General features: G+C 41.0%; 1 protein-coding gene across 3 annotated transcripts in view; it reads right to left on the bottom strand.

Annotated features, from left to right (window-relative positions):
• LOC126162079 (myeloid leukemia factor) overlaps positions 1–21,136 on the bottom strand; it is a 145,491-nt gene that overhangs the window by 27,058 nt on the left and 97,297 nt on the right. For 2 of the 3 annotated variants that reach the window (XM_049918353.1, XM_049918350.1), the window contains exon 6: positions 15,975–16,046. The exons of the other annotated variant lie outside the window; for it this stretch is intronic. In XM_049918353.1, the coding sequence (XP_049774310.1) occupies positions 15,975–16,046 (72 nt within the window). The remainder of the gene's footprint in view (positions 1–15,974; positions 16,047–21,136) is intronic. 3 annotated transcript variants of the gene reach the window in all.

Raw genomic sequence — 21,136 nt, 5'->3', positions numbered from 1 at the left:
AACTTTTGATGAAGACTCCCTAAAGGCAACAGATGAAATTTCTGTGATGTTTCCAGAACTCTCCTGAACTCTTATACTAGGTGCAGCAGGATGTACTCCCTAGTTTCAAACAATCACTGAAGTGCGCACAGGTGCAGTAGTGAAGTGGGGATAGTGGTGTTAGGTAGGGGCAGACATTGCCATTTTAGTAGTCACCATGCCATGGTCTGGTGAGCATGAAGTTTTGTCGCAGAAACATTCTTTAAAAACAATTATAGCATGGCAAAGACGCAGAGCACTTTTAGGACAGTTTGGTTTGAATCTTCGTGACAGGATTCCACATGCTAATACTGTTAGGAAATGAATTTATCATGTTAGGGTAAAAGGCTGTGCACTTCCTAGAAAACCCATTGGCTGATCTGAAAGTGTGAGGACACCTGAAAACATTGTGGCAGTGAGAGCATCCACAACACAGTCTCAATAGCACTCTGCGCAGAAACATGCTGCTGATCTTTAAATATCATCTGGAAAGGTAAAGTGAGAGATGGTAAAGGGTTTGCACCCACTGGGAAAGTGCAGGTAGTGTGAAGTTAAAGCGCCATAGCAAGTGGTGAAAGCGGATTCCCGGAGGTAACAGAGAAGAAGGAGAAGCACCACACTGACGGTCAAAGAAATCATCAAAGAAGGAGACAAGGAGGGGTGGCCACGCATGGCAAACAGCATGCGTACCTGCCGAGGAGGAAGTCACGGCATTAGGACAGTGGTAATTCAGCAGCTTCAGCAGACACACACTCAACCGGGCTGATGTAAAAGACACCCATGGCCAAACATATGCCACGATGGTGGATAGTGTTGAGAGGGTGTAAGAGATGAGCATGCAGAAGCATAAACAAAGCACCCATAGTCCAGTTTCGAATGGACATGAGACCAGTACAAACGGAGGAGGGTGCTTCAATTGGCACCCCGAGGAAGTACCATTGAGGACACACAGGACATTGAGGGACCACATACAGTGGGCTGCCAGGTAAGACACATGGGAGGACCAAGAGAGCTTCCTATCTAATGAGCACCAGGAATTTAGTAGTTTCAATTAATGGAAGGGCAAGAGGCCCAAGATGTAGAGATGGTGGGAGAAACCACATGCGCGGCCAGAAATTCATACAGACAATTTTGTCAGGGGAAAAATGAAAGCAGTTGTCAATGCTCCAGGACTAAAGACGATCAAGACAGTGCTGAAGATGCCACTCAGTGAGACAGGTCCATGGAGAGCTGAAATAGATGGCAAAATCGTCAACAAAAAGGGAGCCGGAGGTGCCCAGTGGGAGACAGGACACGATAGGGTCAATGGTGATAGCAAAGAGGACGACACTCAGGATTGAACCCTGAGGCACACGTTTTCCTGGATAAAGCTGCCTGACAACGCAGAACCCACACACACCCTGAAAACACAATCTTGTAAAAATGCCTGAAGGAAACAGGGCAGGCAGCCATGGAAGCCCCACATGTAAAGATTACGGAGGATACCAGTTTTCCTGCAGGTGTCTTAGGCCTTCTCCAAATCGAAAAACACGGCCACAGTGTAGGATTTCCGCAGAAAGCCATTCGTGACATGGGTGGACACAGTAACGAGATGGTCAACTGCAGAAGGCCACACTCGAAATCCATACTGTGCATTTGTCAGTAAGCTGCGCGACTCTAGCCACCGTACCTGCAGCACATGAATCTTATGTTCCATCACCTAGCAAACGCAACTGGTAAGAGATGAGGTGGTAGCTAGAATGAAAGTTTTTGTCCTTGCCTGCCTTAGGTATGGGTACGACGGTGGCTTCACGCCAGCATCTGGGAAATGTGCCCTCTGCCCAGATGCTGTTAATCATGTTAAAAAGTAAGTGCTTGCCCACAAGAGAAAGGTGCTGCAACATCCAAATGTGGATGGTGTCCGGCCCTGGGGCAGAGGATTGGGATGAACAGAGCATGAACGAGCTCCCTCATAGTAAAGGCAGCATTGTAGCACACACAATTCCGAGAAGAGAAGGGTATCGCCTGAGCCCCCTCTGCTTGTTTCCAATGAACGAAGGCAAGGTGATAGTGCGAAGAGCTCAAAACCTTTGCAAAATGGTGGCCCAAGGTATTGGAGATAGCAACAGGATCCACAATAACATCGTCTGTTACTGTCAGGCCGGAAATTTGGGAATTGATCTTGGTCCCAGATAGCTGCCAGAGGTTGACCCACACAACAGAGGAAGGGGTGGAACTGTTAAAAGAACTAGTGAATGAAAGCAAGCTAGCTCATTTGCTATCCCGAAGTATGCGTGATACTTTGCACACACCTGTTTATAACGAATGCAGTTTGCCATCACAGGATGACAGTTAAAAACACGGAGAGCACGTCTCCGTGTGCAAATCGCATTGTGGTATACCTCAGGCCACCAAGGGACCGGAACACGACGTGGTAAAGAGGAAGTGCGAGGAATGGAACATTTTGCAGCAGTAAGGATAATGTCGGTGAGATAGTCCACCTGGTCATCCCAACTGGGGAAATCTTGTTCTGCAAATGTCGCCAGGGAAGAGTAAAGCTGCCAGTCAGCCTTAGTAAGCTGCCATTTGGGTGTGCATGCAGACGGGGTAGGAGTCAGCAAATGGAGAGCACACAGGAAATGGTCACTCAAGTAGGTGTCAGAAATAACGGACTAATCAAGACGATGGGCAAGCTGGGAAATGCAAAAGGAGAGGTCCAAATGGGAATAAGTGTGCGGGGAGTCGGAAAGGAAAGTGGGTGATCCAGTGTTAAGGCAGAAGAGGTCAAGTTGGTTTAGGTCAGACAAGAGGGCACCTCTCTGACAGGTCCTGAGAGAACCCCAGAGGAGACGATTCCCGTTAATGTCACCAAGTAGCAAAAACAGGGGAGGTAGCTGCCCGATAAGTTGAAGGAAGTCTGCCCTGATGACATCGAAGGATGGAGGTACATAAATGGTACAGAGGGAGAACGTCAGGTGGGGAAGGAAAAGGTGAACTGCAACAGCTTGAAGACAGGTAGTCAGGGAGATAGGTTGACTATGAAGGTCATCCTGAATGAGCAGCATGACGCCCCCATGAGACAATGCCAACCTCAGGAGGAAGGTCAAAACAAAGTGGTAAGTAATGTGGAAGCTGTGATGCTAAAAGCAGCTGTAAATCCTCTTTGTGGGTCCGAAGGCCACGAACATTCCATTAGAGGATAGTCACGAGGAGGAAGAGAGAGAAGGGTGTCAACTTGGTGGACTGAGTGACAGCATGTGTAGAGTCACTACTACAGGGCACAGGAGCATGAGGATCCTGCTCCAGGGGGTCCACAGAAGCATCGGCTTGCTTGTGCGGTCCATCTGTGGCGTCCAACGCTGAAAAATGGTTGGTGGTGCGCACTGATGAGACAGAGGCCGGCTGGGCTAAGGTACCACGTGGCAGTATCCCATGGCGACACCATCAAACAGGATCGTCGAGTTGGTGAAGGAGAAGACCGTTTGCCTTTAGAGGACTTCTTCGAGCCTTTCCAGGTAGAGGAAGACTGGTGTTGTTTGGCTGGAGGGACGGAGAAAGTCTTCGCAGTACTACTACTATCCTTTCCTGTCTACTGATTGTGTAGTTGGTGGCTTCGCCCCTTGAGTCGAGAGTTTGACAGTTTGTTGCACAGTGGGATGGGGGAGGAGGGGGAGAGGGCTAGCAATGCTACCCTGACACTGGGCGATTTCACAACCTCTGAGCCAAATTAGAGGTTGCATGTCTGCGTGGCCACGTCCTTCATGGAGCGAGGAGTAACAAGAACAGAACTGTAGGTGCCAGATGGTAGAACACAGGGTTTGCGATTATCAAGTATCTTGTGAGCCTATTGGGTAAAGCACTTTCTCCTTTACCCGAATCTCTTGGGCAGCCCGTTCATCTAGATGCATGGGACAACCCCGAGAGGCACCGGCATGGCCACCATTGCAGTTGATACAGAGGAGAGAAGGAGGCAGGCAATCGCCCTTGTGTGCATTCCTGCCACAGGTTACACATTTGGCTGTGTGTCGACAAGATGTTCAAGTGTGGTTAAAACGATGAGACTGGTAGCAGCGCATCGGGTTTAGAATGTACGTCTGGAATATGACAATTTCATAGCCTGCTTTGAGCTTGGACGGCAGCAACACCCTATCAAAGGTGAGGAAATGAGTGCAGGTGGGCACTAAGGAGCAATCTACTACTTCATTACATGATGGATAGCAATGACACCCTGATCAGAGAGCTAAGATCGTATTTCAGCCTCTGTTAGACTGTCAATCAGCCTGATGTAAATTACAACAAGGGAAGAATTTAAAGTTCTGTGGGCCTCCACGCAAATTGGGTAGCCATGGAGAAGCGAGGCAGCAAGCAGTAGTTGTGTTTGAGAATCAAAAGCCGTCTCCAAAATCAAAGTGCCATTCCGTAATCGAGAGCAGAATTTCACAGGGCCAGCAATTGCATGAACGCTTTTGTGAATAATAAACAGATTGACCGTGGCGAAGGAATGACTCTTCAGTACATGGGACCAGAAGGAATTGTGGTGCAATGGGAAGGGTCTCTGAATCAATAGCCTCATTACGTTTATGTTTGGTAGATGTTGAATGGGGAGATGATTGAGTCATCACTAGAAAATCTCCCACGATTGCCAGTGTCTCCGATGGCGCGCTCCTTCCAACTGGGAGCTCCCTTCCCAAGGGGCCACACCCACCTTAGGTGATTGTTCACACCTCACACCACACAATCCGAACATCTGATGGAGGCACCAATCAGCAATTTGAGAAGGTTGCAACTCACGCTATCACCCCTCCCTGGGCCTATCCTGTACCAGGGGTTATGTGTGAACCCTACCTGTCGACCCAGTGCTGGGAATTATGCATTATCCAGTCACCTGTCACACGTCATATGCGTGAGCTAGCCTTCAGGAACACACAGGGAGGAAGGAGGAGGGAAGAGGATCCTCAAACGCTGAAGTGGAGGAACAAGAGGAGAAGGGAAACAAAGAAAGGAAAACAAAGGTGGGGCTGTTTGTACGTCAGAGACAGAATGCTCCTAGACATTCTCCAAGGGAAGAGAAAAAGAATAGCTAGCAATAGACACGCAGCACAGAAGGGAAAAATGCTGCAAAGACTGGGAGACACATCAATGATGGGATGCAGGAGGGATATTTGAATATGAATCTTTCCCCTTGCAGTCCAACACCCTGACCATATAACCATAACAACATGCCTAGTTATATCCATCAATGTTTCATACCTTCATCTTCAACCATTCACTGTTCCTCTTTGCTTCTATGTTCATAGTTCAGTACACCTTCCTGTTTTCATACTCCATCTATGTTCAGTTTTTTTACAGCCTATCCACTGGGTCACCGTACCACTAAATCTGAGGGGAGTGCGATGGCAAGTTTCCATTGTCAGAAACTTACTTTCACTGTGACGAGTCCAACAGTGTAATTAGTTTCCACTTCAAGAATCTTAACCAGAAAAACATTCATAGTTGAATTTTTCACATCGTGTGAGCTAATGTACATTTGTGAAAGAAGTAACACTATTCATTACAAAACTGGCATCCCAATTTTACAGTGAAGTACTTTATTTTACATGAAACTAACTTACAAGGTAATTAGCACTGAAAGTTCCATACCATCATAATTTTGTATTGTCAATTTTGCTTTTCGGATTGTTAAATTATGAACTTTGACACTGGACTACTATTACTCTATTCTTCCTGGATCACGTCGCACACCCTTCACCAACTAAAACACTACGATTCTGAATAATTTATCATTCTGTAGAACAATTTGCAATGTGGCACCTGTAATCTTGAGTACGTTATTCCCAGTGCAGACATGAAGTGATTCTATAAGCTTAGCTAAATTACTAGATTACCACTTTTTCATAAACTAAAATTTTACCTAACTGGCTATTAAATGACTGAATAATATCTGAAATAAAAATTTCTTCATATGCCTTTTTTTAAATTGGCATACATCACTCCAAGTCCTCCAGTATGTGTCCAGTCCTGGCCAACTTAACAAGCATGTAACATCTGTGCTTCCAATATTCTCTCAAGTTAAAATTCTGCTGTTCACAAGAATGCGTGTATCTGCGTGAACACACACACAGAATCAATAGTAATATTGATTACTTCCATGTGATTTCTGTAACTCAAATTAAGGAATATTTGACTCAAATGTGTCACAGTTTGTGTGAGGTTTGAGCTATCACTGTCATGTGACGGGTTATTGTTGAGCGTTGTGACTTCAATTACTGAGTGACCCTACTGACTGAACCAACTGAGATATTGTCGAGTATGGGGTACTACCCAGAAGTTCCTCAAATTTACATGGAGCTGATGAAATCCAGCTTGTACAATTAAACACTTCCAGGTGGTACCTCATAAATCCTTTGAGAGTTACAGGCTTGTGTGACTTTGTGATAGGTGCGTGTTTTGCGAAATTGAGATGACGTGTGCCTGAGAACAACATGTCTGCATAAACTTTTTTTTCAGACTCTGAAAAACCACTACGTTAACACAATATGTCTGGATAAGACGTCTTACGCCACAGTCAAACTTTTAACTTTGCAAGATGGAACACAATCGTTTGATGACGATTCCATTCAGAATACCCCTCAACTGGTATTACTCCTGAAAACGTTGCTGGAAGATTGTGATCAGACCATCCAGGATATGAGCAATGTTGTGGGGATGTCTTACAGGATGTGTCAAAAGATAATGTCCAACAAAAGTGGCGCATGGACGACTGGTTCCTCCACCGTGACAATCTGAGATCACGCACTGTGTTGATCACCCAAGAGTTTCTAGTGAAAACAAAATGATAGTTGTTCCTCATCTGTGCTAGTCAACTAACCTGGCACCAAGTGACTTATTCCCTGAACGAAACTCAAAAATCCGTTAATTTTACATAATTTAGGAGATCCACACAGAATCACAAGTGATACTAAACAGGCCGTCCGTCATTCATGCCAAATTCTGAAAGAACAGTTTCCCAGCCATCTGATCTTACAAGGGGATGCTCCTTGGCTCCCATCGCTCCCTTTATTTGAGCTTGTCATTTTTTTCTTTGGGGATATGTCAAAGCAGCTGTTTACAAAGTTTGACCAAGGACCTTGGAAGCTCTTAAGAAGGCAATTACAGATGTCATCGCTGGAATAATGCAAGATATTCTGAGAAAAGTTTTCGAAAACTTTTTTGAATGACTCAATATGGGCATTGCTCACCGAGGTTGTCACCCGGATGATATAATTTCCAAAACCTAATGAGAATAAAATGGCACTGAATGTAGTTTTCAGAAATAAAATCTTTTTTAATTACATTTGTGTTTTTTTTGTTTGTTTTACTTTTCACCCACAAATTATGGAGTGCATTCTGCCCCACCTTGAAAGAGACAAACACAAAAACACTAGGATACCAGAAATTGTGCACTAAATGGGTTCCAAAACAGCTGACAGAGCAGGACAAGAAAAAACTGGTGAATGGGTCCAGCAAGCTCTTGAGTCATTTGAATAGGAAGGTGAGGATTTTCTGAGCTGTACTGTGACAGGAGATGATGGTTCGCTTATTACACGGTACAAAAACACAAGTCAGCACAATGGCATTGCACCAATTCAACATCTGGCAAAAAATCAAACTACAATTTTGGGCGAAAAATCATGACTTTAGTGTTTTGGAACTGAAAAGGCATAATTTTGGTCAGATTTCTGCCTCAGCGGGAGACCATCATCACACAATGATATTGCAAGACCCTAAAAAACTCAAAATGTCATTCAAAATGAAAGAAGAGAATGCTGATGGTAGGAGTGTGCTTGCTATACAATAATGCCACAGTCCTCACGCAGACTTAGCCATCATGGGGCTTTTGGACTCATTTGCTTGAGGTGTTTTGAAGTACCCCCATATTACCATGACTTGGCACCTGCAGAACTTGGACAGTGGAAAATATGATACCCCTAAAGACATATCAAAAGTTGAAATTACTCCATTGCATTGGCTATTAGATACGAACTTCTGTTAACTAAATACTCCCCTCCCCTCAATCATTATCCTACATGGGTCAAGTTAGTTGCATAATTTATATGTGGCATACACACGAATATTTCTAAATGTTGTCTAAGCTGAGTTTCACTTTCATTATTCAGAGTGTTATTTTTAATGTCTTGATCCTTCTAATGTAGGGGGTCTCAGGAAGTGTTGGCAATCTAAAGATATGATTTATGGACTTAGTGACACCACTCATTATGAACTTCGACATTCCAATTTTTCAATAACTTAGTTCAAATATTGTGAAATCATTAACTTGGGAAATTGTTAACAGTTAGGTTCAGAAGTGGTTACTGTTTTGACTGCAGGTCTTGCCCCAGTGTTAGATTCTGACATTTCCTGTTATACTTTTGTTGACCTAATTTTCGCATACTTTATTATTTGACTAAGGGGATACAGAATCTGATTTTGGGTTAAAAATAATTTTCGTTTTATTGACATTATATTCCACCAAGTTTCCTCTTTAAACTGATATATCATACATGCTCTACTAGAATTATAACTATTTTATTCGTATAGATTTGTGAGATTGAGTATTGCGCTTTAGTTATACATGTCTCTCATGGCTGACCATAAACTTTTTGGCAGTACATTAATGTGACATGAATTCAAATATCCTGCTTTTCAGCAACTCTTTATACACTATTTGTCCAAAAATGTTTCCCTCTGGTTTCCTCAAGTTACTCTTTGACTTTGTGATGGGACTGTTTGTAAATAGTGTGCTATATGAAAGAAGTAGTTGTTGAGTTATTTTGTATTTAGAGCTTCATTTCAGTGAAAAAGCCTAGAGCTAGACCAAAAAGTGTTTAAAAAGCGTGTGAACTGGCAAAAGAAAAGAAATGATGATTCATTAGAAAAGCAAAGCAGTCATCATCACTGTTGGAAAATGCGAGTCCATTACTACTGATTTGACGAACAAGCTTACTCCAAATGAAAACAGTGCCTCTCATAGAAAAAACTAAGAGATTTGGAAGAGAAATATAATTTACTTGATAAAGGAAAAGAAGTTTCTGAATTCATTGATATGATTATATTGTGCGAAGCTCTTGGAAACAGTGTGTGCTGCAAAAATTGTCAAGGAAACGTTTATCTGAAAGTAGAATCCCATGTTGGCCTGGCTGCCCTTTATAGTGTATATATTAGGTTAGTTTATGGATTGCATGCAATTGGTAAGAGCAAAGCAGCTGGTGATATGCTATGTGGTGGTCTAAATCTTCCAAGTGTACCTTAAAAGTTTGATGCTTACAACTATGTACTAGGGTCTGCAGTTGAAGATGTAGCACAGAAGCCAATGCAGGTAGCTGTGGAAGAAGCAATGAAAAAATGATGGTGGCCGTGACCTCACAGTAGCTTTTGATGGTACAAGGCAAAAAAGGGGTCATACCCCCAACAATGGTGTTTTAACAGCAACTAGTGTTGACACTGGCAAGGTTATTGCTGTTGCAATAATGTCTAAATACTGTATATGGGTAGACAGGCTGAAAAATGAACATAGTGATGACTGTGTTGCTAATTATTATGGTAGTAGTGGTGGCATGGAGGTTGCTGGGGTGAAAAAAAATTTTTCAGCATTCAAAGAAGTTTTGGAAAGCAAACCATATGGGAACAGTGTAAATATAAGCAAACTTGAATGTATAGGACATGTGCAGAAGAGAATGGGTACCAGGCTGAGAAGGTTAAATTCAGTTATGAAAGGGAAAAAACTAGACGGGAAAACCTTGCATGGCGAAGGAAGATTGACTGATTCTATAATAGACCACATTCAGAATTGCTATGGCCTTGGAATCAGGCAAAATACAGGCAATCTTGAAAAAATGAGGAAAGCTATATGGGCTTTGTATTTCGACACCGCATCCACAGACGAGCATCCAGAACGTGGTTTGTGCCCCAAAGGTGAAAAGAGCTGGTGTAAATACAATAGGGGACTAACAACTGGAGAGAAAGACATTCATCACCACAGTTTACCATTAGCCGCCATGGAAGAAATAAAGCCCATTTTCAGAGATATGGCTGACAGAAGTCTTCTGATGAAATGTCTTCATGGAAAAACGCAGAACCCCAATGAGTGCTTTAATAGTGTGATATGGCATTGTCTCCCAAGAACAGTGTTTGTCAGAATTAATGCACTACATTTTGGTGTGTATGATGCTGTGGCAACCTTCAATCTTAGGTATGTAACTAAATGCCAGGTCCTTCAAAAGTTGGATTTGCGTGTTGGTTCCTGCACAGTATGTGCTACGTTGACTTTAGATCAGCACAGACTAAGGCTTGCTGACTATATAATCAAGACATTAGTGAAAAAAATCAGGACAGGTGCAGATGGGTGCCAAAAGAAGACTAAGATGATTATGACGACTGAAGGGGGGTATTAACTATGGATCAGGAATGTTTTAATCTTCTTTCTCCGTTTCCTGTAAGTTGGCATTTTACTTCTTCTAGGAACATTATATCAGTGAACCTAGAAGTCTGAAATTTTTATGACAGTCACATGTGTTTCTTTTACACATTGAAACAACGATTTTTTAATTACTTTATTTACAAAAGACTTACGGGTGATAATCTAGTAAAAAGTGATCGAAAAAATTTACTTAAAAATAAATGTAAAATATCTCTGTAAAATAATACTTTAACGATAAACTGTTGTTTCAGTACTGTTATATCAATGCACATACAGTAAAAATTTTACCTCTCTGTCTCCAGTAGTTTGTGAGAAAATGTTCCCTATAGTAGGCATATTTTAACATTGCGGGGATAGGCGATTCCGTATCCCCTTAAGTTGTTAAGATTGCTGTACCATTTACCTCAACTTTTGAAGTAACACTTACCCGTAAATAACATATTCCTCATGTGGATGCACAAAATGGTTTCATAAACTTTTCCAGTTTGTGACATCACCAGATTATTAAACAAATTTATTGTTAAAACTTCTAGTCCATCCTGAGAAGCAGAATCTAACCTAGCAGTTAATATGATTGTCTAGTTTCCAAAATAATGATCCGTTCATACACCACTCTTCAAATAATCTCACGTCACCCAAAATAATAGGTCCCACTCGAGCAAATAAATGAGTAACATCTATGTGAAACCTGTTTCCTAAAATAAGTGTATTGGAATCTGCAAATCTCAGTACTGTCAGTGCCTAAGAACTTATAAGTCACTTCCTTTAATTAAAGTTTGTGAATACTTTTCCAAATTATGTTGTGACCGGTAGGAGGGTGTCACACACTATTACTGTGATTTGAACGAATGATTGCTGCATGTAGGACTGGACTATATGAAATATTGGTGCGAAACTTTCTTAGCTGGATTACTGAAAGTCAGTACACTAACTGTGACGTGCTCTAAATGTGAACATTGTTTTGGTGACTACTTAGAGCTAGTATTAATTCTTGGACCATGTTTCTAAAAAACTGAATTCAAAAATGTTACAATTTATCTGATGAATCCAACCACTGGACTCTTGATTGCGAAAGCTAAAATGGTGGCTATGTTACGAAGATAAGAAACTGCCTCACCATCCCAACGACAGAGCACTGATGATAATAAATGTGTAAAAAAGTGATGTAATTGTTGTTGTGTGTATATCATTAAGCAAATACCACCCAGTATCCATTTACTAAAGAGTTTCAGTTTAACTACTACAGACAGGTGTGGTACCGAAATGGCAACGAAAACTGTATTAGCCATCTTACATGTTAACACAATGGGAAGGCCCTTAATGAGACTTTTATTAAAATTCCACACTGTGGTTAAGGTAAGACCTATATTTTTAGAAGTCATTTGTATCTCATTGTGGGTTTCAATCAAAGCTTTAACTCTAAATTCCAACACTTTACTTTTTTGGAAACAAAATTTTTCACTTCTACCCAGAAACATGGCCTATTTATAAGATTCCTAAGATCTCTTCATTTATTTCTAAACACTGAAATCACTCTTCAAGCACATTGTGTCCTTTTCATACACATTTTCCTACAGACAGATTTTTGCATCTCTCACAGGGGCATTTTTTTTGGTGCACATTCTAATCTGACTTTCTTTTGCTTTTTCACTTGCAAAATTCCACAGTTGCTGCTTCATTTGAATGGATTTCTTGGTGCTATCCCTCTCTGTTGTTTCTTACTTGAGAGTTCATTTACTGGCTGAAGACAAAGACACTCTTCCTGTAACTTTTGGTTATTTGATTGTAGATAATCCACACATTTATTGCTGTCGCATCTAGGATATTACAAGAGGAATGCATCGACCATCTCCTACAAACAACCTTTCCAGGTGAGGAATTGTTCCACTCCTGGTACAGTCAGAAATTGACGTACAAATTTATGGAAAGTACCAAGTGATTTATGAACTTGGGGATAGCGAATGTAAGATCAGAAGTGGCATTGGAAAACATGAAATGGGGTCACAGAGGCTATGAATTTTAACAAAATTTTAAATAAAAAAAGTGTGCGCAGGCTGCATTTAGCATACTGAACGTAGAAGACAGAAACAAAATTAAAACACTGTGCAGCTGTCATTAGAGAATACTAAATGGGCCATGCCATAATACCAGGATGTCAGCCAATACAGAACTGGAAGGTTGGCACTATTTTGGACAGAGCGGCAGCCAATGAGCAACCAGCCAGATGGGGGTGGGGGGTGGAGTGGAGAGAAGGGTTCCAGAATGTAAACAACTCAACATACAGACGAGGGAGTTAAGAGAAGAAGCAGTAACAGATGACACCTGACACCGGGACAATTAAAACATGAAGTTTTATTGTTACTACTTGTGATTAACTGTTTTTGAAGGTGAGCAACAAGTAAGGAGAAAACTGTGTTTAATGTTGAGGAACAGGTAGTCAAAATCAAAAGTGCACCTTGCAACGACAGTATGTTTGAAGACAGATCTTTGTATGAAGTCAAGGTATGTGGTATATATTCAGACAGTTGGCAGCACGACAAAATTTGCCTGTCTGCTCACTTTCTCCTCCAATTTAAATTTAAGACTATGATATAAACACCCTGGGAATGTTATTGTGTCTACTGTAACATCACTGCCCCAAACAATCTTAAGAAGAGAAAGTTCTCCTGCTTGCTTTTAACATGGCACATTCATGACTTAAGGGTTAGTATTACTAAAATAGTGAGCTCCAGCAGCCTTTAGTTCTTAGTGTGTCCATTACATAAGCACCAAAAAAGAACTTTCATTGTTTCAACAATATAATTCCCTAGATTTGTCATATTATAAGCCAACTGTAAAGTACAAGCTCTTCTGTATTCCTGCAAGATAAATTTAGGTTTGAGACTGTGGAGTTACTTTCAAAGAACGAATCTAACTAAAGAATAAATTGATGGAACCATCCTCAACTTCTATAGTCTCGACACCAACTGCCTTTCGCTTTAATCTGAACAGATTGTTTAAATCACCTCTACTGCAGAGAGTGTGTTGCAAACTACAACAAAATGCAAAATCTCATCCCAAGGGGTTCATGAACATCTTTGTTAAGGTGCATCATAAGCATCCCATCAACAGCACACAGTAGGGATTACAGATGCTGAGCAAAGGAACACTGCATGTAGGGAAAACCTAGTGGACCTATATTTACTATCTTACTGAGTTCCAGTTAAGTGTTGAACCTCAAAACCAGCACACCTACATTTGGAGGCAGTATAGAATGCACATCAAACACACATACCACATTCCAAAAAATTAGACACTAAGCAAACACCCACCAGAGCAGAAAAGTTTTTATGTCTACTCGATCTGGAGGAAAAAGAGAGAGAGAGAGAGAGAGAGAGAGAGAGAGAGAGAGAGAGAGAGAGAGAGAGAGAGATAAAAGAAATTACTCAGATCATCAAGAGATAAAAATTTGTGATGGGAGAATGGAATTCAAAAGCAGAAAAAGGAAAAGATGGAAATTTTTTAGAACATGTATTGAGGGAAACAAATAAAAGAGAAAATATGCCTGATAGAATTTTGCACAAAGCACTATTGACTCAGTGCTAATACTATGCTAAGGATGATTAAAGACATATGTATACATGTAAGAGATTAAAAGTGAAGAAACTGCAGACAGGTAGCAAATTGAGGAGTTGGGACCTGAATAATAATTAACTGTGTAGATTTTAAAGGGAGTAATATGCAATGACTGACTGAAAAAGGGTAAAAGAAAACGAAAGAAGGCAAGCCGATAACTGTGAAATGAAATACTGAAGGCAGCAAAGGATCAAATAATCAAAAAGAAGCCCAATGGAAGTTCTTTGACAACACCTGAGATAGTGATTACGTGAAAAGAGAAAATATAATGCAGCAAGTAATGGTTGTAGTAGGATTGCAAAGCTGTAGAAGCATGAATAAGTATGGTAAAGATGGATGCCACCTACAAGAAAATCGGGACAAAACGGAAGCACTTTTATGAGCATCAAGAGCTTAGATGGGAAGCCAACACTAATTTTAAAAAAGAGAAAATAAAGGTTTTTGGCAATCCACTTAACGGATGTTAGTTCATAGTCCCTATCCCCCCCTTTCTTCATAATATTCTTCTTTATTTTTAATAGCACTATTTACCACATGAATGGCAAAATATCGTTGCAGGTTTACTCCTTACAAGAATGTTTTTAGGTGCCATTCCACCTTACACAACACAACCTTGTTTTTCTATTTTAATTTACTTAATCTACTCAATGCAGTCTAGGCACACTTCTTATGCAAATATATTTAATGAACTCTTCATGTAGCTCTCCTTAACTAGTGACTGTACATTTGGGCAGTTGACTTTAGCCATGCCATCATTGTGTCTTCTTATAAACAAATCAACTTTTACATAGACAAGAGCTTTATGTTAATGGGCCACTACACTTGGCATTTAATCTTTGTACCAGAAATACTATGTTGCTGCAGTCTTAAGCCATCACTTGTGATTATTTGTGGTCCTTCGACTTCATTAGTTCGTGATTTAACATGTGCATTAGCTTAACATTATAATTTTCTGTTCCAACAGTTGTTACTACTCGGTTTTGTTTGAAATAGTGTTGTAGCCAATAATTTAATTTTGGTGTGCATTACACCTTCTGGAGATGAAAATTTTAAAATTCTTGAAACCTAGGTCAAAGGTTCCAATAAACCTTCACTTGCAACTGGTTGGCCGATTTTCTTTTTCAACCCCTCCAAAAATACTATCTAACAGTTGCTAAACTTACAGTTTGGATTTCAAAGATAAAGATAATATCATGAAAAAGAAAGAAGAACACCATCAGGTGGAAAAAATACTACTGCAAGAGGGATTTGACAGAGCACTAAACAAGCCAAGTGTAAACAAGCACCTGGAGTCAATGGTATTACCTCAGAATTATTGAGATCCTAGGGAGAACCACTGAAGACAAAACTATCCCACCTGATATGGAAGATACGATACAGCTGAAGCACCCTGTTGCTTCAAGAAGAATGTAACAACCCCAATCCGAAAGTAAAGTCACATGATTTCAGGTGTTAATATTACATAACTATCAGTTTAACACATCAGGTTACAAAATACCAGAACAAATTATGGAGTCTGGTACGCACTCATCATATGGACGGGCAGTTTGGGCCATACAACATTACAATGCAATAGAGGCAATAATGAACTACAATTCGTATAAGTAGATGGGTTAAAAGCAAAACTATGCTCACTGTGTTGTTAGATTTAGAGAAAGCTTTCAACAATATTAACTGAAATAACACATGCTTTAAAAATCTTCATCAGTAGTAAAATACTTGAAGCAAAACACACACACACACACACACACACACACACACACACACACACACACAATGTTAATTGTCAAGGATATTCTCTTACTATTATAGTTAAGCCACATTAAGAACAATGTTAACAGTCAAACAAATTAAAGGCAAAGCCAACCACATCCACATTAAAAATTTTCTCAAGGGAAACCCTTACCGAGATGGAGATGGCAGCGCTGGATAGTTCCTGTGATTATTACTGTGATAGGGACGATTCTTGATGCGAGAACTACAAGTAATAAAACACGATAATCAAGCAACAAAACAAAATCAAACAAAAGTTTACATGCATAAAGAAAATAAATTAAACCACAACATGATTCTATCATACATTCTAAAGTAAATTTACAGAAGGCAAGTGTAGTAGCCTTTCGTGATAGTGGACTACCAATCCTACTGCGAACTAAGTATTTAAATCACAATTCTTTACTGCTTGTAATTAAATACAAAGAAAGCAAATGCTGACAAGGTTCCTACATGCAAATTCAACCTCTGGTGCTGCATATTTTCAGTAACAAATGTTTGCAAGAGATTCAGAATAGCTAAACTTTCAGTATACTTATTTTTCACACTTCATTTATGTAAATCCACGGTAAATAACTAAGGCTTTAATACAACAACATGTAACATAGAATAACTATTCTTTGTGTAATCTGATGTTTGGTGATATTTCATGCACTAACAATGCACTGAGAACTGTTTATGACAGATGGAGGCATGAGCCAAACTCTCTTTCAACACTTTAAAAACATAAGCCCAATTTACACACAATCTTACAAGAGATCAAGCATGTAATATGGCGATTCCCTGTGAAGTGAATTGGAATGATGTACTCTTTCGAAGAACAAGTCGATATGCTTCTCATTTCTGCAGAATGCCAACGAAATTCAGTGAGAGCTAGAGACTTACATACGTTGTACATTTAAATGTGTGTATGATAAATTGAGAACTGGATCTTAAACACATCAGAAACATATCCAACAAAGTAACGTTACTAAAAAGGAAATTGGTACTCTTACCACTGTGGTTCGAGATACTTGTGTTAGAGTCAAATTGCAAGGCAATCTGGCATGAGCCAGAGTAGTGTTGTTTGTGTTCTGCATCACCACCGATATCATCCTTACCATATCAGTCTCCCCCAAGAATTAACTGGTATGGATTGTATGCATCACATTGAATTTGCCGATGGACTCAACTTCAGATTTAGAGGGATGACACATTTACTAATTTGATTTTATTTACTGTCAATTGATGTTCATGCCACCTTTGTGACCTTCGTTGACTTTCCAAGAAGTTACTGTTACGCATCATTGGATTCATCTCAGTAGTCACTATCAGAAACTGCCAAACTATAGTATCCCATTTAAAAAACAAAGTTGACCTTCATATCTCTGCAGCTCCCCACCTAGCAACAAAAAACCATCATATTATGGCTCCTGCTGTCCCATGCAACTTTTGTCCCACAAACTTTTCAGCTCCTATCATCCTTTTGGAGTTATTCTTTGTGGCAATAGTGAGTCACCCTGTGTGTGAAATATATGAACAAATTTTGGCAAGAGGAGAGAAACTAGTGCAGCGTAATAAACCAAAACATACAGAAAGAAAGCGGCTGTCACTTAAGTGGAAGTATCCATTGCCTCTAGTCAGCTATCTGTTCAACACAAATGTCCCTTGGAAAATCACACAGCCAATCTTCTGGACTCTCAAGACCTCTATAAAGGGCGGAGAAAAATTGTGTCACAAAATTTTAACCCTGCATAGCTGATGCCAGTAGGAAACAAAATTACTGGTTTTCTGTAAGGCTGACAATGCACAATTTTTAAACTATGGAAACTGGGTGCCATGCGCTCAGATTGGCTGTAGGATTGCCCTTGTTGGATGCTCTGGACAACCTATGACCGCGAATGCTTTGCCTGCTGGAGATCGCGATGTATCCAAGGCAGCTCCCACATGCTGTGGTAGCGCGCCAGCTTTCCACTCTGGGGACCTTGGGACGAATCCACCGGGATCCCGACACATCCACTGTAGTTTCATGATAAGACATACCGGGAACAAACCAGTCAACAGCTGTTAGTACAGGAAGTCTTACAAATTGGTTGGCCCTGAAAAGGGCCTTTTTTGTAGTTAGGGCATTGTTTACTTAAAGCACATGCCCGAACTTGCGACCCTCTGATGTGATAAGCTTGGTAAAGTCGAATGGTGTTTTGTCGAACTCTTTCAAAGATTCCTGGCATTGCCCTGATGTGATTGGTGGCATGTTGAATACAATCCATTAATTACTCTTCGTTTCTAGGTAGTTTGTGTCCGGGTGGGTGAATTATAACCTTGAAGAATCCCCCTAACAGGAAAAGGTCCGGTGGCTTCAGGTCTGGTGATCGCGGGGGCCATGCCCTGCAAGAACATCTTGCTATTTACCCAGCCGTGTGGGCGCCCCATCGTGCTGCGAACACATGCGTAGCCGTATGTCCAGGAAAACGTCTTCCAGCAGGCAAGGTAGAGTTTCTTGCAAAAAGTGAAGGTAATTTGCCCCAGTAAGTCGAGTAGGTACACGGACTTTGCCTAATCAGATGGTCACCCACAATGCCTGCCCAAATGTTGAGCAAAAATCGTTCCTGGTGTCCGTGGATGTAAATAGTGTGAGGATTTCCCCTTGCTCAGTAATGAACGTTTCAAGTGTCATAAAGGCCATCCCGATGGAAGGTGCACTCGCTGGTATAATACATAATGATGGGGAAGTTGGGATCTCGTGCAACACGTCGCAGAAACCACTAACAAAACCCTTCACTGTGTTCATAGTCCACTGTAGGATTTATGTCTTGGACAGGGTGGAAACTAAATGGATGCTCACCATCATCATCCTCAAAACCTCTCACACTAACCGATGAGTGATGCTCATGTCGTGTCCAACCACTTGAGTACTTGTCGTAGATGCTTCCCCGAAGCGCACGAGAACAGTCTCTTCAAATGCAGCATCCTGTCATATTCGAGGTCTTTCACCATCACCATGATATGCCACTAACAAGCCTGTTTTGCCAAGTCGCTGGTGAATTGCTGTAAACATTTTTGGGTGTGGATGGCGTCCTGCTGTTAATATCGTTCCTCATACAACTGTCAAACTTCATGGGCATTATCGTCAGCTAGTCCATAAACAAAAACCATATCTTGTTCTCAAACAAATAATGTGCCACCAGCTTACTGTATGACCAAATCACAGGTGACTGACGTGTGTGTGTGTGTGTGTGTGTGTGTGTGTGTGTGTGCACGCGCGTTCCAAAGCAAAGCTTACATGTAAATGCCCCTGATGTGAGATGGAGAGAAACAGCAAGACCTACTTGACACGTGTGCGTATCATGTTGGGGAAGTGACGGAGTGAGGGACATTTGAATCCGTGAATTGACAACCATAGCACTGCCCATCAACTGATGAATGGCAACAGGGCAATCCCACAGTCAATCTGAAAGTGTAGTGCTGAGTTTCTGTAGTTTCAAAATGATGCGTTGTCAACCTACAAAACATCAGATTTTGGTTCCTACTGGCATCAGCTATCCAGCATTAAAATTTCATGACAATTTTTCTCCACCCTGTATAAGAGCACCTCCAAGAAGGCGAGGGGCAAATGTAACTAGGGCTCTCTGAAGTGAAATGTTTGTGATGCAGCCGAGGTCAATCATATTATCAATACATTGATAACTACTTCAAGATTAGGGCCACTCCCTGGCACTATATGCCCTCATATCCCCAGACTGGGTTCCAAATTTTGCAGACAATGATTTCATGAAATGCTTCAGAAGATTGTTTCAAGACATGCCCTCTGGAGATCATCCACACATCATGGACAGGTAGATCATGTTTGTCAAAGGTTTGCCTCTCCTCATTCTTAAAACAGGTAAGTCAATCTCATCCTGGAGTCTGCTGAGTGATGGATGTGCCTTTTGTGACATAACAAGTTGGAACTATTCCATTTGTCATGCCTTCCACCTCTGATAATCAGTATTTTTTCTTCCAAGTAATTATGCTAATTATCATTGTTTTGTAAGTATGACATGTACCAAAATATTTGAAAACTTTGATTATGCTTTGCTCCCTCTAAACCTATTAGTCAAACAATAGCAACTCCAGAGTGGAATATCAACAATACAAGGAAAGGGGTAGGTACCTACTCACTGAAAATAAGGCTGCTTCTGCCAATGCACTGACCTGTCTTTCCCCCTCCCTGCCCTCTCTCCTCCTCCTCCTCCTCCTCCTCCTCCTCCTCCTCCTCCCCCCCCCCCCCCACTTTCTGAGATTTAGTGGTAAAATATTTAGTGGCTCACTTGTCAAAAACTGAACACATATGAAGTGTGAAAACAGGAAGAAGTGTACTGAACTGAGAAAAAAATGAAGCAAAATAGAAACAGTGAATGGTCCAAGACTAAGTTGTGCAACACGAGTAACTTGCATGAACTATGATATCATGTCACTGTGTTGGACTGCAAAGTGGGAGATCCATGAAAAAACCTCCCTCATGTCCCACTTTTTCCCCCATAAAATTACAAACTCACCATCCAGACATTCATGTACCTGTTCTCCCTCTGTAGTCTTGGCTACTGTCATACTTTACATTGGTTATAGAATGTGGATCACATGCTAAGACTATATTACCATTGCAAGTCAATGTGATGCACAGGGAGAGTAGGCGAGACACCACATGACCCTTTCTGAAAACAACAAATAAACAGGTGTTGAAGTATACTACAACAAAGGAAATGAATTTTACATCTGGAGGTCCCGTCCTTATACCTAGCTACTGCAAACAGACATTACACCATGATGCAGACAAGTCAATGACCGGATAGACAGTTCATAATTATATGGGGAAATGGGGGAGGGGGGGGGAGGGAGGGCATGAGGGAAATTTGAATATGAATCTTTCCCCTTGCAGTCCAACACCGTGACCATATAACCATGATAACATGCCTAGTTATATCCATCAATGTTTCATACCTTCATCTTCAACCATTCACTGTTCCTCTTTGCTTCTATGTTCATAGTTCAGTACACCTTCCTGTTTTCATACTCCATCTATGTTCAGTTTTTTTACAGCCTATCCACTGGGTCACCGTACCACTAAATCTGAGGGGAGTGCGATGGCAAGTTTCCATTGTCAGAAACTTACTTTCACTGTGACGAGTCCAACAGTGTAATTAGTTTCCACTTCAAGAATCTTAACCAGAAAAACATTCATAGTTGAATTTTTCACATCGTGTGAGCTAATGTACATTTGTGAAAGAAGTAACACTATTCATTACAAAACTGGCATCCCAATTTTACAGTGAAGTA

This window comes from Schistocerca cancellata, chromosome 2, assembly GCF_023864275.1.
Source record: "Schistocerca cancellata isolate TAMUIC-IGC-003103 chromosome 2, iqSchCanc2.1, whole genome shotgun sequence".
NCBI lineage: Eukaryota > Metazoa > Arthropoda > Insecta > Orthoptera > Acrididae > Schistocerca > Schistocerca cancellata.
Note: the sequence above shows the minus strand (reverse complement) of the source record. Positions and strands in the feature narration are given on the sequence as shown.